A 12,078-nucleotide genomic window follows, 5' to 3' on the forward strand; every position below is an offset into this window, starting at 1 on the left:
AGTTTAAAAATATATTGCTGCAGCAGTAAAATTTATACTCAGTGATATTTTTCAACTAAGTAGAATGTGGTTCTTGTCCATTTTTTACTCTCACCAGTACTACTGCAACGTTTTATGCCCTTAAACATTTTGTAAATGATCAATATAATAGTAGAATTCTGCAAACATAAACCCTACAGTCTTTTTCTGTCTACTGTGCTGGCCAGAGTGACTGGCAAGATGTAAGATAGGAAAGGTTGAACCTCTGCCTGACAACCATCCTTGAAGGCACCAGGCTAGCTTAGGGAGAGCATGCCAGTTTGACAAGTGGCACACACCTCTGTCTGTTCAGTAGGGGAGGCTGGGTGGCTTCTGAGGAAGAGCCAGTGGGGCTCCTACCACTGATCCCACACCTATGCTAGCATTTACTGCCTATGATATTTATGTCACTCTTCCTAAGTGAGCCGGTTGTCATGTGTGTTAACACTATTTTTTCTTATGAACAGTTCTATTTTAGGAACAACAACAGTAGTAATATCAAGAATGCAGTTGCACAAAGAAGCACGAACAAACATTTTTGCATATCAAATAGAAAGCAGGGGATCTTTACTCCTGACATAGTGGAGAAAATCTTGACAATGTGAGGTCAATCACTTGGCAATACTTGGCTTTCCAAACTGATGGAAGGGTGGTATTGCACTGAATGCTGCTTCTCCTACACTCACCATACCAGTTCTTGGTCTGAGGGACTAGATAATGAAACTATTTTCCTTTCAAAAATAATCTGAGAACAGTCAGAACCCTTCTACCAAATTGTGTGAATGACACCAGTAAATATATCATTTACAACAATATAAATGAGCCTCGTGGCACAGTGGTTAAAATGCTGTACTGCAGCTAAAACTGTGCTCAAGTCCTGGGGTTCAAATCCCAGGTAGCCGGCTCAAGGTTGACTCAGCCTTCCATCCTTCCGAGGTCGGTAAAATGAGTACCCAGCTTGCTGGGGGGGGCAATGTGTAGCCTGTATAATTAAATTGTAAACCGCCCGGAGAGTGCTTGTAGCGCTATGGGGCAGTATATAAGTCCAATAAATAAATACTGGGGTGTGACAATTTATTAAAAATATAAAATTAAGTAATTTCTGGTTGTGGAGTTTAGGGAAGTTTCAGATCACAGAGATGCAAGGTCAAAATAGATTGTATGTTTGGCATTTATGTAGGTGCTCTCTCAAGAGATGAATAATATCTGTTTGTTGAAGCATGCAGTTTTTCTCAGTTGTGTTATCTTGCATTTAGCTTGCTCTGTTTTGTGGTTGGTCATTGATAAGATACACAGGTTTAACGTATAAGTTTGCTGTGGTAGGCATGCGGGAAGAGACAGAAAGCAGGTAGATCACAGGGAATGCTATGTTGCACTAATTTGACCCTTAGCTTTGCTTGTATTGGTCTAGTAAGGTTTAATCTCAGAATATTAAACAAATGGAGGGGGGAGGGAGAGGAAAACACTTCACGTTTAACACTCAGTAGCCCAAGACTGCACATGGTGACCTTTGGTGGCTCAAAATCACAACAATTTACTAAAGAGCTGATAGAGTCTGTGCCTTTTAATTTGGTAGTCATCTGCCTGGGGAGGCTGAATCCAGATACAAAACACAACCAGTGCTGACTGGCAGAGTTTATGCTGTTCATATCTTTTCAGATTGACCAGCGGTGGTGTGCAATACACAGTGTGGTATCCTGGATAGATTTATAAATAAGAATTATGGACAGCTGAGTTGAAATCCCATTTGGCCATGGAAACTCACTTGGGGAGGTGGTGGAACAGGTAGAATCATAGAATCATGAGGTTGGATGGGGCATACATATGGCCATCAAGTCCAACACCCTCCTCAATGCAGTAATACAAATCAAAGGATTAATCCAATCAAAGTGAGATATTTAAGGAGAACCACTCTTTATCTCACTTACTTTGAGAGCCCTACTAGGGTTGCTGTACGTTGGTTTCAACTGGATGGCACATTACCATGCTGAGTCTGGGGGAATTTGGGAGTTATCATCCAAAGGCTACCTCCAGCTGAACCCGCCATGTCTGGCAGCCACTGTGAATCATTTGAAAATTAATGCACAGGGATTTTACCAGCCTCCTAGAAAATGTTGCCTTATGGCAGCATCTCTCAATTATTTAAACTAACAAGGATATTTAAATGGTTAGATGCACATGCAGAGCTGGGCAATTGTGTTAGTGCTCTAACTTCTGTTGCCACTCTTGGAGTTTAGAGGGGGGGAAAGCATTCATTGTTCTGAGCATCATAAATTCTGACAGATGGGCATGATATGTTTATGGGAGGTAATTGTGCATGCCATGTTTTCTGCCATCTTTAAATAGGAAATGCTAATTAAAAGGGAAGGCCAGTGTAGTCTCCAGGATGGTGTAATTTACTCACAGGGTTGCATGCCCTTCCCCAGTTTTACCCCTAATTGTGCATCTTGTTCTTATCCTTCCTCAGACAGTTGCTCAGCAGAGCCGCTCAATATGAACACGCCTGACAGTGGGATTGGTGGTCTTTGTGCAATATGTGGAGACAGAGCCACTGGCAAACATTATGGGGCTTCCAGTTGTGATGGATGCAAGGGATTCTTCCGACGTAGCATACGAAAGAATCATGTTTATACCTGCAGGTATGAGTCACATCTAAATGAAGGAATGCCATGCTCATTTTTTGGAAATGTTTCTATCCTGTCCTTCTTTGGGTAAACCAAGTATGAGTTCCAGAACTTCATATATTATGAAGGAAGTAGAGACAGAAGGAGGTGCAGAGTGTCCCGTTTTTAAACCACTCACAGAACTCAACATTCGGTTATTCTTTGACATTTGCACTTTTTTGAATCTTGCAATGGCACTGTCGAGATAAAAAGGAGCATACAGCACGCCCAAAGGCATAACAATTGTCATGTGAAGTTTTGCAGAAATTCTCAAAGTTTCAGATGAGCTGGAGGATTGGAAAAATTCTCAAAATCCAGAATGAACTGCATTTCATAAAGATGAGAAACTGAAAGCGATCAAAACTGACAAATTTCTCCATCTCTAGAAGACAGGTATCATGTGATAATTGTGAAGGTAGTTCATCTGTTTCACATACAGAAAGTCCCTGATCCAATGCGGTAGGTTATTTGATTCCTGTTGCAGCCAATCAGAATTGGCAGAACCCTGCTACAACTAATCAGGGAGCAAAATAGACAAATATTGTGCTGTGTTCTATGGCAGTTCCTGTGTTACTAGGTATCTTTGCAGGGTGGATTTTGGAGTCTGGGCTTCATACATGCTTAATGATTTGTGTGACTGAGCACCATTTATAACCAAAGGCAGATAGTTGCTCCTCTGACTTCTAGGCATACCTCTCTCAAAACTGGTTCTGGAGATGAAAAGTTGAGTTCCTATCAGACACTTAAATTGATACTTCCAGACTAGTCCCACTATTTTATAAAAGTCATAGCTTCATTCTTAGGTTTAAAACTAAAACAAAGACAATGCATAATAAAAATAAGAAACATACGTGTGAGAGGCAGCACTGCCAGCTCCTGGTTGTTCCTCCAGGTCTTCTGATGGTCCCCTTCAATCTGAGGACAGAGCTGTGTGTGAATCACACGGCCACTTTGCACCCCTCTCAAAATAATGGGGAACCCTCTCCCAATGCCAGTGTTGTAGGAAGATTCAATTGCCAGCCTGGTTTTTTTCTGTACCTAAAATGGTGGAGCACCATATCTTTTTCTCCAAGCAACAAGATGTTTTGGGCCAACCTTGGCAGGAGGTTATGACCTATCTCAAGAGGCTACAGATCCCTATACCCGGGGAAGGGCAAAACCTGGAACTCCAGTGGGGTCTTTGGGTCTGAAAACATCCCTGCACTACATAGCTATATACCACTTTTAACTGCCATGGCTGCATCTCATGGAATCCCGGGGTTTGTAGTCAGGTAACAAAAATCCTTTTCTGGAGAACTTAAGGTGAGATCTACCCCTGTACTACAGGAGATAATTTGATATACCTCAACAAACTACAAATCCCAACATTCTGCTGGACAGTCAAAGTTGTATTGAACAGCTATATCTATGTAGTGAAGTTGTACTCTGCTTCTCATTTTGGCAAAACTGCCCTGTTAAGCCTTCTGTGTGGTTGTCTGCCCTGCAGCCAGCACTGATGGGAAGTCAGTGCCATAGGCAAGGAGCTGGGTCCCTTTGCTCATGTCTCGTGTCTCTTCATCTTTGCAACCTTCCATTGTCGAACGCCTGGCTGAATAGCAGTCAGCAGACAGCACATTAAAAATTGAATTGTTTCTCCTTGCTAGCCATTTATACTCCTAGACCAAATAATTTCATTTGCAAATGACAACAAATGTAAATTTTGATCTTTGGCTGTTGCTCTGCAAGCAACATTCACCGTGAGCATCCTCACTAACTTCTTGTCCCTTGCTTTATTTTTAGTCCACGTACATCTGATATATATATACAGTATATATTCTCAAGTACTACTAGATCTGTGCTACAAGGTGCCCTCTGGCATTTTCTTTTATCTCCTTCTCACTTCTCAAGAAGGTTGCCTAAGCCTGTTGCTGAGGTTAAAAGGTACTCTCTCTCCTGCTATTACTATCACTTGACTCAGGTCTCTTTCAAGAGAGTCTTCTGTTGGCTCGAGACTTTCTGGCCCAAATTTATCGATACTTATTGACATTTCTACTGAAATTGGTGGGATGTTTGTATATATCTATGAATGCCAGCTTTTAAGCCATTGTGGATGAAATATGGAGGAATGTAGCTGCCTAGCAGGAGCCATCTATTTTAACTACAGCAGCAGCACTGTAGCCAAAGCCACACTCTAACTAGAGCCTAGAAAAGTTACTTTTTTTCAGTTGCATCTCACAGCATCCCCTTGCTGGCATGGCCATGGGCATTCTAGGAGTTGTACTCGAAATAACAATATCATCCCATTAAGAAGGCACAAACATCCTCTTATCTTTCTTTTTCTTTATTTGAAAGCGATTTCCAACACTTTTTTTCCATGCGGTTTCACTAGCAGAACAATATGGTAGTATCGGAACCCTACAAATGCATAATGTAGTGTATTTAAATATTGAGAATCTGAGGGTTTGAGGTGTGTGTGCAGGAATAATGCATACATTTAAAAACCCCCACAGATGAATGAATTTATATTTATGTAGTGTGAGAAGCATTCAGAGCTATATCCGGTCTATTTTAAACTGTTTTTGATTTTTAACTGTTCATATCCCTTTATTTAATTGAAATCAGTTTAATTTGGAGAACTTTGTTATACAGTACTATGTTGATGCTTTATTGTGTTGTGAACTGCTCAAAGTGACCACTGATCAGATGCGTGATATAAAAATGAATGGATGAATGAATCTCTCAAGGCATTTTGCTGCCTGTGATAGAATATTGAGTAGTATGTTCCTAGCAAGTCAAGGGTAGCACCATAGGTTATTTTGGTATGTGAGGGGGGGAAAAAACCCTACAAATGCATTTTCTGGCCTGCTTACATGAGGGATAAAATACAACATTAATAAAAACAAAACAATAAGTTGCTTAATTTGCATGATACCTACTTGCTGCGCCCTGAGGTGGCTGATTTACACTTTCTAATAACAGAGCAGGCCTTAATGTAGGCTTGGAATCCTTTCCTAGTTCTATTGCAGGCGCTAGTTTTAGCTTAGAAAAATTGTTTGTCTGTTCTAAAAAATGTTTCTTTGAACAACTATTATATCACCTTACTAATTCATCCCTATCTAAAGGCATCCCTGTCTAAAGAAAGCCAGCACACCTCGGAATTCTAAATGGAAGGCATCAACAGTAGAGCAGGATGACCCCTCTGAAGGTTTCCTGGAAGCATCTCATGGGTTCTTTATTTAATACAGTATTCCCCACCCTGGTATTCTGTCTTGGACATGCCGGTTGAGAATAATGGGATGCCTACTACTTTATTAAAAGGTCTTGGTATTCATTTTCTAGCCCAGCTTCCCCCCCACCCCCATTATCTCCTACTCCTTTTCATACAAAACATCACTGAGAGGCACAAGCTGTAGGAAGAGCTATCCTAAGCATTTGCTGAAGTGAGACCAAAAAATGCATATGCTTTCCCTTCACAAGATGATGAATAACCTAATGGGATGCTACTTGCCCATCAAAAGGAATTATTTCTTTTAGAAGAATGGCAAAGAGAAATGTTTCGAGGCTGATTAAGGAAAAAATACTAGTGAAGGTTGATCGTTGGGGACATTGTTTTGACAGTGCCCATTAATTGTTTCGCTTGTGCTAATCAGGATCCTTCTTTACTTGCACTCTAATATATTTATCCTCGATTCTGTCCAACAGATTTAGCCGGCAATGCATTGTTGATAAGGACAAGAGAAATCAATGCAGATACTGTCGTTTAAAAAAGTGCTTTCGAGCTGGGATGAAGAAAGAAGGTAACTTTTTAAAAACCTCTTGTTCACAGGAAAAAACACTTTATATCAGTTAATAGGAAGTAAAATCTATAAACAAATAAGTAATGAAACTGCTGAGTCTACTGAGAAAGATATTTTTAAAGGAATAGAAATATGTCTCTAATAAGAAGTTACCTTGCTCACATTATTCTTTGCTAGTGTGAAGTGGGATCACTTCAAGGCAAAACAAATCATGAATTCTGCTGCTAGTTCCATACAGTAGAAAATATATCTGTAGCTATGCTTGGCAAAAGTACGTAACTCTGTTCATGTTGGTGTGCTCCCAATGTGTGCGGGATTTAGGCATGCACGGGTAGAAAGAGATGGTGTAGAACAGTGGTCCCCAACCTTGGGCCTCCAGATGTTCTTGGACTACAACTCCCAGAAGCCTTCACCACCACCTCTGCTAGCCAGGATTTCTGGAAGTTGAAGTCCAAGAACATCTGGAGGCCCAAGGTTGGGGACCACTAGTGTAGAAAGCTTGTGAAATCACACTTAAAAAGAATCCCATGTATATGTCAGACACACACAAAAAGGAAGGTAGTTTTCAAATTAGGTGAGGTGAGTAAAGCTCCTACTCTTCTTGTAGCAGTTAAGGACTTCCATTATCTAATCATGAGCTATGTATAATGTCTGTTTACGTCCTGAAACCAGAGTTGAAACTAGTTAATCTATTAACTGTGCAAGTGACCTTGGAGCCATTACATTTTCCAGCCTTCAGTTCCTCATCTGTAAGGCAGGCACAGAAATAATACGATATCACGGTGTTGCTGCAAATGATCTCATTTTATTGCCGTGTGTCTTATGTACTGCCAAGTTATATTTGACTTATCCTAATAGAATTTTCAAGGTATGTGAGATATTTAAGGAGTGGTTTTACCTATGCCACCCCTTCCCAGTAAATTTTCATGGCCAAGTGGGGAATAGATCCCAAGTCTCCTGAGTCCTAGTCCATCATCCTATCCAACACACCACACTGATTCTCTCCATTTTATTAGTGCTTTTGTCTTTTATTGTCAGATATTTTGCTCATTGATTTCCGTGGAAAAGTTTTTTGGGAACTTTTTTTTATACAGATGGATGCATTGATCAACAGAACAGTTACCTTCCACATTCTAGTATGTCCAAGAAACTGAACATAGAGCAGGCCCATGTTGATAGAAGGGCAGATATATGAAGACACAAGTGGGTTTGAATTACCTTTCCTTATGGCTGATGCCCCAGTCAACCTAATGGTAGAGTCAACCCCAGGGTTATTTACCCCAATGAGGGGAAAAAAAAAACTTCATTGCTCTTGTAACAGTGTTGTTCAGGAAACAAAGCCTGCAGTACTTACTGCTCTTGACTCTGAGGCCAAACTAGATTTGACATGTAGTTGCATCTTGCAAATCTTAATTCGCCAACAGTCTAGTCAGAGTGTAAGAATGAAAAGCAGCCTCTGAAGTGGCAGTTGAAAATGGAAGAATGGTAGGGATCTAGCGACTACTTATGTGTATCCCAGCTGAAAGCTAACCTTTGAAACCCCTCCAGACATATAGGGGTTTTTACTTATTAACGCTTCCTAACCTTGAGGAAGAAGACCAGTGGTCCTCTAATCCTTTCTTTGATGTTCTTGCTTGGCTTCCTACTTTATACACTCTCTGTGCCAAAGACTGAAATCTATTTTCACTATGGGCTCATAACATTTGTGTATGTATGGATAGATGCAGGTATAGGCATAGGTACATTAAAAAAATTCCCAGACATTTTGGCAATAAAGTTTTAAAACGAATTATGTGCCAAAAATTGTTCTAAAATATTTTTGATGCTGTTCTGCCATTTATGATAGATGATCGAAGCAGTTACGTGTCAGTTTTCCAGGTATAATTTTATATTTAGAGTTAACCACATTTTGTTGTTTAGTTGCTGAGTTAAAGAATGAAAAAAAATTGTTTCCCCAGATTAAAACATTCAAGCATCCTTCTTGATTCACATCTACATGATCATTTATCATTTAGTGTTCATCACGGCATGACATTTCTTATTATGACCTTAATAAAAGGCTCATCATTGAATGTCCTTGGCTAAGAATCTCATGTGCCTTCACCATAAAGTACATTCATTCTTCATATAAACTGCAGAACAGTATATAGTGCACAGAACACATTTTTTTTATTTTATTGAAGTGTTGGTGCTGGCACTGAACTCCTTGGATGCAGATTGCTTTCTTAAAAATAACAAACAGATCATTGAAAATAAAACTGCTCCTCTTATAAAAGGTTGTAAGGTTTTGCGTGGACTAAAGGAATAACAATTCAATATTTTTATTAATGACCTGGATCAGGGAGTGCAGGGAATGCTAATCAGATTTGCAGATAACACAAAATTGGGTGGAAGAGCTAATTCTCTGGAAGACAGAAGCAAAATTCAAAATGATCTGCATAGGCTTGAGCAGGTTTGCAAACAACAGCATGAAATTTAATAAGGATAAGTGTGAAGTACTGCACCTAGGAAAAAGAAACCAAACACACAGTTACAAGATGGGAGATACCTGGCTTAGCAATACTATGAGCGAGAAAGACCTTGGAATCTTCATAGATGATAAGCTGAATATGAGTCAACAGTGGTATGTAGCTACAAAAAAAGGCAAATGCTATTTTAGGATGCATTAACAGTAGTATAGTCTCCAAATCCCACAAGGTACTCGTTCCCCTCTATTCAGCACTGGTTGAGACTCACTTGAACTTCTGTGTCCACTTCTGGACACCACACTTCGAGAAGGATGCCAACAAATTGGAACAAGTTCCGAGGAGGGTAACAAGGATGATCAGGGGGCTGGAAACTAAGCCCTATGAAGAAAGATGAAAGAACTGGGCGTGTTTAGCCTTGAGAAAAGAAGAATGAGGGAAGATATGATAGTGCTTTTCAAATACATGAAAGGCTGTCATTCAGAGAATGGGCAGGATCTCTTCTTGGTCATCTCAGAGTGCAGGACACGCAACAATAAACTCAAGTTATCTATAGATAGGTACAGGTATAGGCAAGAAGCCAGATTTTGGTTGAATATCAGGAAAAATTTCCTTACTGTTAGAACAGTATGGCAGTGGAACCAACGGCCTCAAGAAGTGTTGAGAGTTCCAACACTTGAGGCATTCAAGAGAAATTTAGGCAGCCACTTGGCAGATATTCTTTGATTTGTATTCCTGCACTGAGCAGGACACTGGACGCGATGGCCTTATAGGTCCCTTCCAACTTCATAATTCTGATTCTGTGCTATGATTTTATGAATATGTTGATCAAAACTATGCTTCTATCTCCTTGATTTGACCTTGGATATAAAAATAAATCAAGGAAAGCTGATGGGTAGTTTTATTTTCTTCATTCATTTTTGTCTTTAAAGGGACACCTTATTGCCATTCTCTTTCCTAAAGCTCTTATGTGATCAGTTCTGTACCAAGTTATTTGCTTTGAAATCATAACGTCTCTCTCATTGTTTCATCCTTATAGCTTATCTTGTACTAAAAAACACTGGGCTGGATCTATAGTAGCATTGGGTGATCCCATGATTTCACCTTTTCTGTGAAGATCTGGAAAAAAATGTTCTCATGCAAATGGTGTACACATGATTTGAAACAATGATAAGGCAGGGCTTCCAAACACATTGAGCTCCTTAATGGGATTAGCTTGAGCTCAGTAAACAGCTTCTTATCAGACCTTCTCCACCATCATGAAGAGCTTAGGAGTGGTGCTGTCGCATGCATCCCATTCATGTACACATCTGAACAACTGAACAGGCTTAGTGTGTCTTTCATACACTTCCTTATGCACAAGTTGAAAAGCCATTCAGTAATATGGCATGCATGTAAATTAGAAATCTCTTCTCTTTCTCCAGCTGTGCAAAATGAACGAGACAGGATAAGTACAAGACGGAGCACATCTGAAAGCAGTAACATCCCTTCTATTAACACGTTGTCCCAGGCTGAAGTGCTTTCTCGTCAGGTATAGCAATGCTTAAAAAGAAGCACCTTCACCTTTTGAATTGTCTTTTGCTTATAAACACGTCTATTCTTATGTTTGTAATACTGAAGAGGGAGAGAGAGATTATCTGATGTTTTTTTTAATTGCTCACTTTTCTTTATTGTAATGTATAAAACTTTCATGTTTGGAATAGTTGACTGGATATTATGGGTAAGGTCACCAGCAGGGATGTAAAATTTGTTCTTGCATGTAAGAAAGAAAAGTGTCAACACTTTTTCCTCTCTGAAGCTCAAGATTATGACTTTTGGTGATTTCTAGCTTATTGGCATTTTTCCTGAAAAAAATTGTATTTTGCACAAAACAAAGATCAAGGATTATTATGCCAGGATGGGGGTGGGGGAGAGAGATTCTTTTCCTCTTGTGTAGGAGTGAAAAATCTCTCAGCATCTGATCATTTTCCACCTGACCATTTTCAGTTTATCAAGGCAACCTTTTTCATTGAGGATGGAAAATTTTATGAGTGTTTCTTACACGATTAGCCACTAACCTCATGAGATGCATTTTGTAAGGAGCCTTGTGAAAGCTTAGGTCTACATTTGCTGCAGCTATGAAAGCAAAGCTTGGGCTGAGTATGATGGAGAGCCATTAGAGAAACCTATTTCTGATCACTTTGTGAGTGATACTATACACACATACTTCATATTCACATCCACCTTTTGCTGTTACGGTGGGGTATAATTTTGGAGTCTGTAGAAACAAAGTCATTTGGAAAACATAACTATAATTTTATTAAGACCACACTCATATTTTTGTCAACAATTTTCTCCAATTAAACAGCTCCCCGTTTCAAGCCCCAGTGCTGGTACTACTGACATCAATGTTAAGAAAGTTGCCAGTATTAGTGATGTCTGTGAATCTATGAAGCAGCAGCTCTTGGTCCTTGTAGAGTGGGCAAAATATATTCCAGCTTTTTGTGAACTACGGCTGGATGACCAGGTATGCCATAATGAATTGGGAAAGGCTCCATCATGATTTGATGACTGCAGTTCATGACATTCCTTTTTCAGTTGTATTGTGTTAAACCCAAATATGGACCTTCAAGCCTAGGTTATGGGAGAGCTGATCTTGGGATCATTGCATTGTTGGAAAGGAGATTCAGGAGAATTGACTCCAGAGCAAGGCAACATCATTGTGGATGATGTTCCACAATGTAAGCACACTTGCTAACATTCACAGAAAGTGGAGGATTCCAAGGAAGCTGAAGAAAGGGGAACCATTTTAGCGTTCTATGGTCACCATCACTTTAGGACCAAACCAGACATTTCTTTGATAATGTAGTGAAATAATGAAAGAAATCTTGGAGCTTCTTTTTTCATTATTAATTGACAACTGTATGTGTGTATGAATGGAGGACAGGAGCTATTTGGAGTCCAGTACATAGGAAAGTAGAGTTATGTATTTCTTTGATCTCACCATGGTCTATGACTGGTGCAATTAAATAAAAAAGCTTAAAAATATCTATTTCTTTGCCATTGGTCTTGCAACAACTCCACCATCCCTGTGATAGAGCCCTTAGATTAAAAGACCTGCTGCTATTAATTTATTCCTTAGTTACAATTTATCTTACTTTTTCTCTAGCATTTCAA

The 12,078-nt window shown here is 39.6% G+C and overlaps 1 protein-coding gene across 4 annotated transcripts in view; it reads left to right on the forward strand.

The window, feature by feature from the left end:
• Window positions 1-12,078, forward strand: part of HNF4G (hepatocyte nuclear factor 4 gamma) — a 98,831-nt gene that overhangs the window by 56,980 nt on the left and 29,773 nt on the right. For all 4 annotated transcript variants that reach the window (XM_072999050.2, XM_072999049.2, XM_020787502.3 and 1 more), the window contains 4 exons: window positions 2,486-2,657; window positions 6,363-6,457; window positions 10,347-10,453; window positions 11,270-11,428. In XM_072999050.2, the coding sequence (XP_072855151.1) occupies window positions 2,512-2,657; window positions 6,363-6,457; window positions 10,347-10,453; window positions 11,270-11,428 (507 nt within the window). In that variant the 5' untranslated portion in view covers window positions 2,486-2,511. The remainder of the gene's footprint in view (window positions 1-2,485; window positions 2,658-6,362; window positions 6,458-10,346; window positions 10,454-11,269; window positions 11,429-12,078) is intronic.

This window comes from Pogona vitticeps, chromosome 4 (genome assembly GCF_051106095.1).
Source record: "Pogona vitticeps strain Pit_001003342236 chromosome 4, PviZW2.1, whole genome shotgun sequence".
Lineage (NCBI taxonomy): Eukaryota > Metazoa > Chordata > Lepidosauria > Squamata > Agamidae > Pogona > Pogona vitticeps.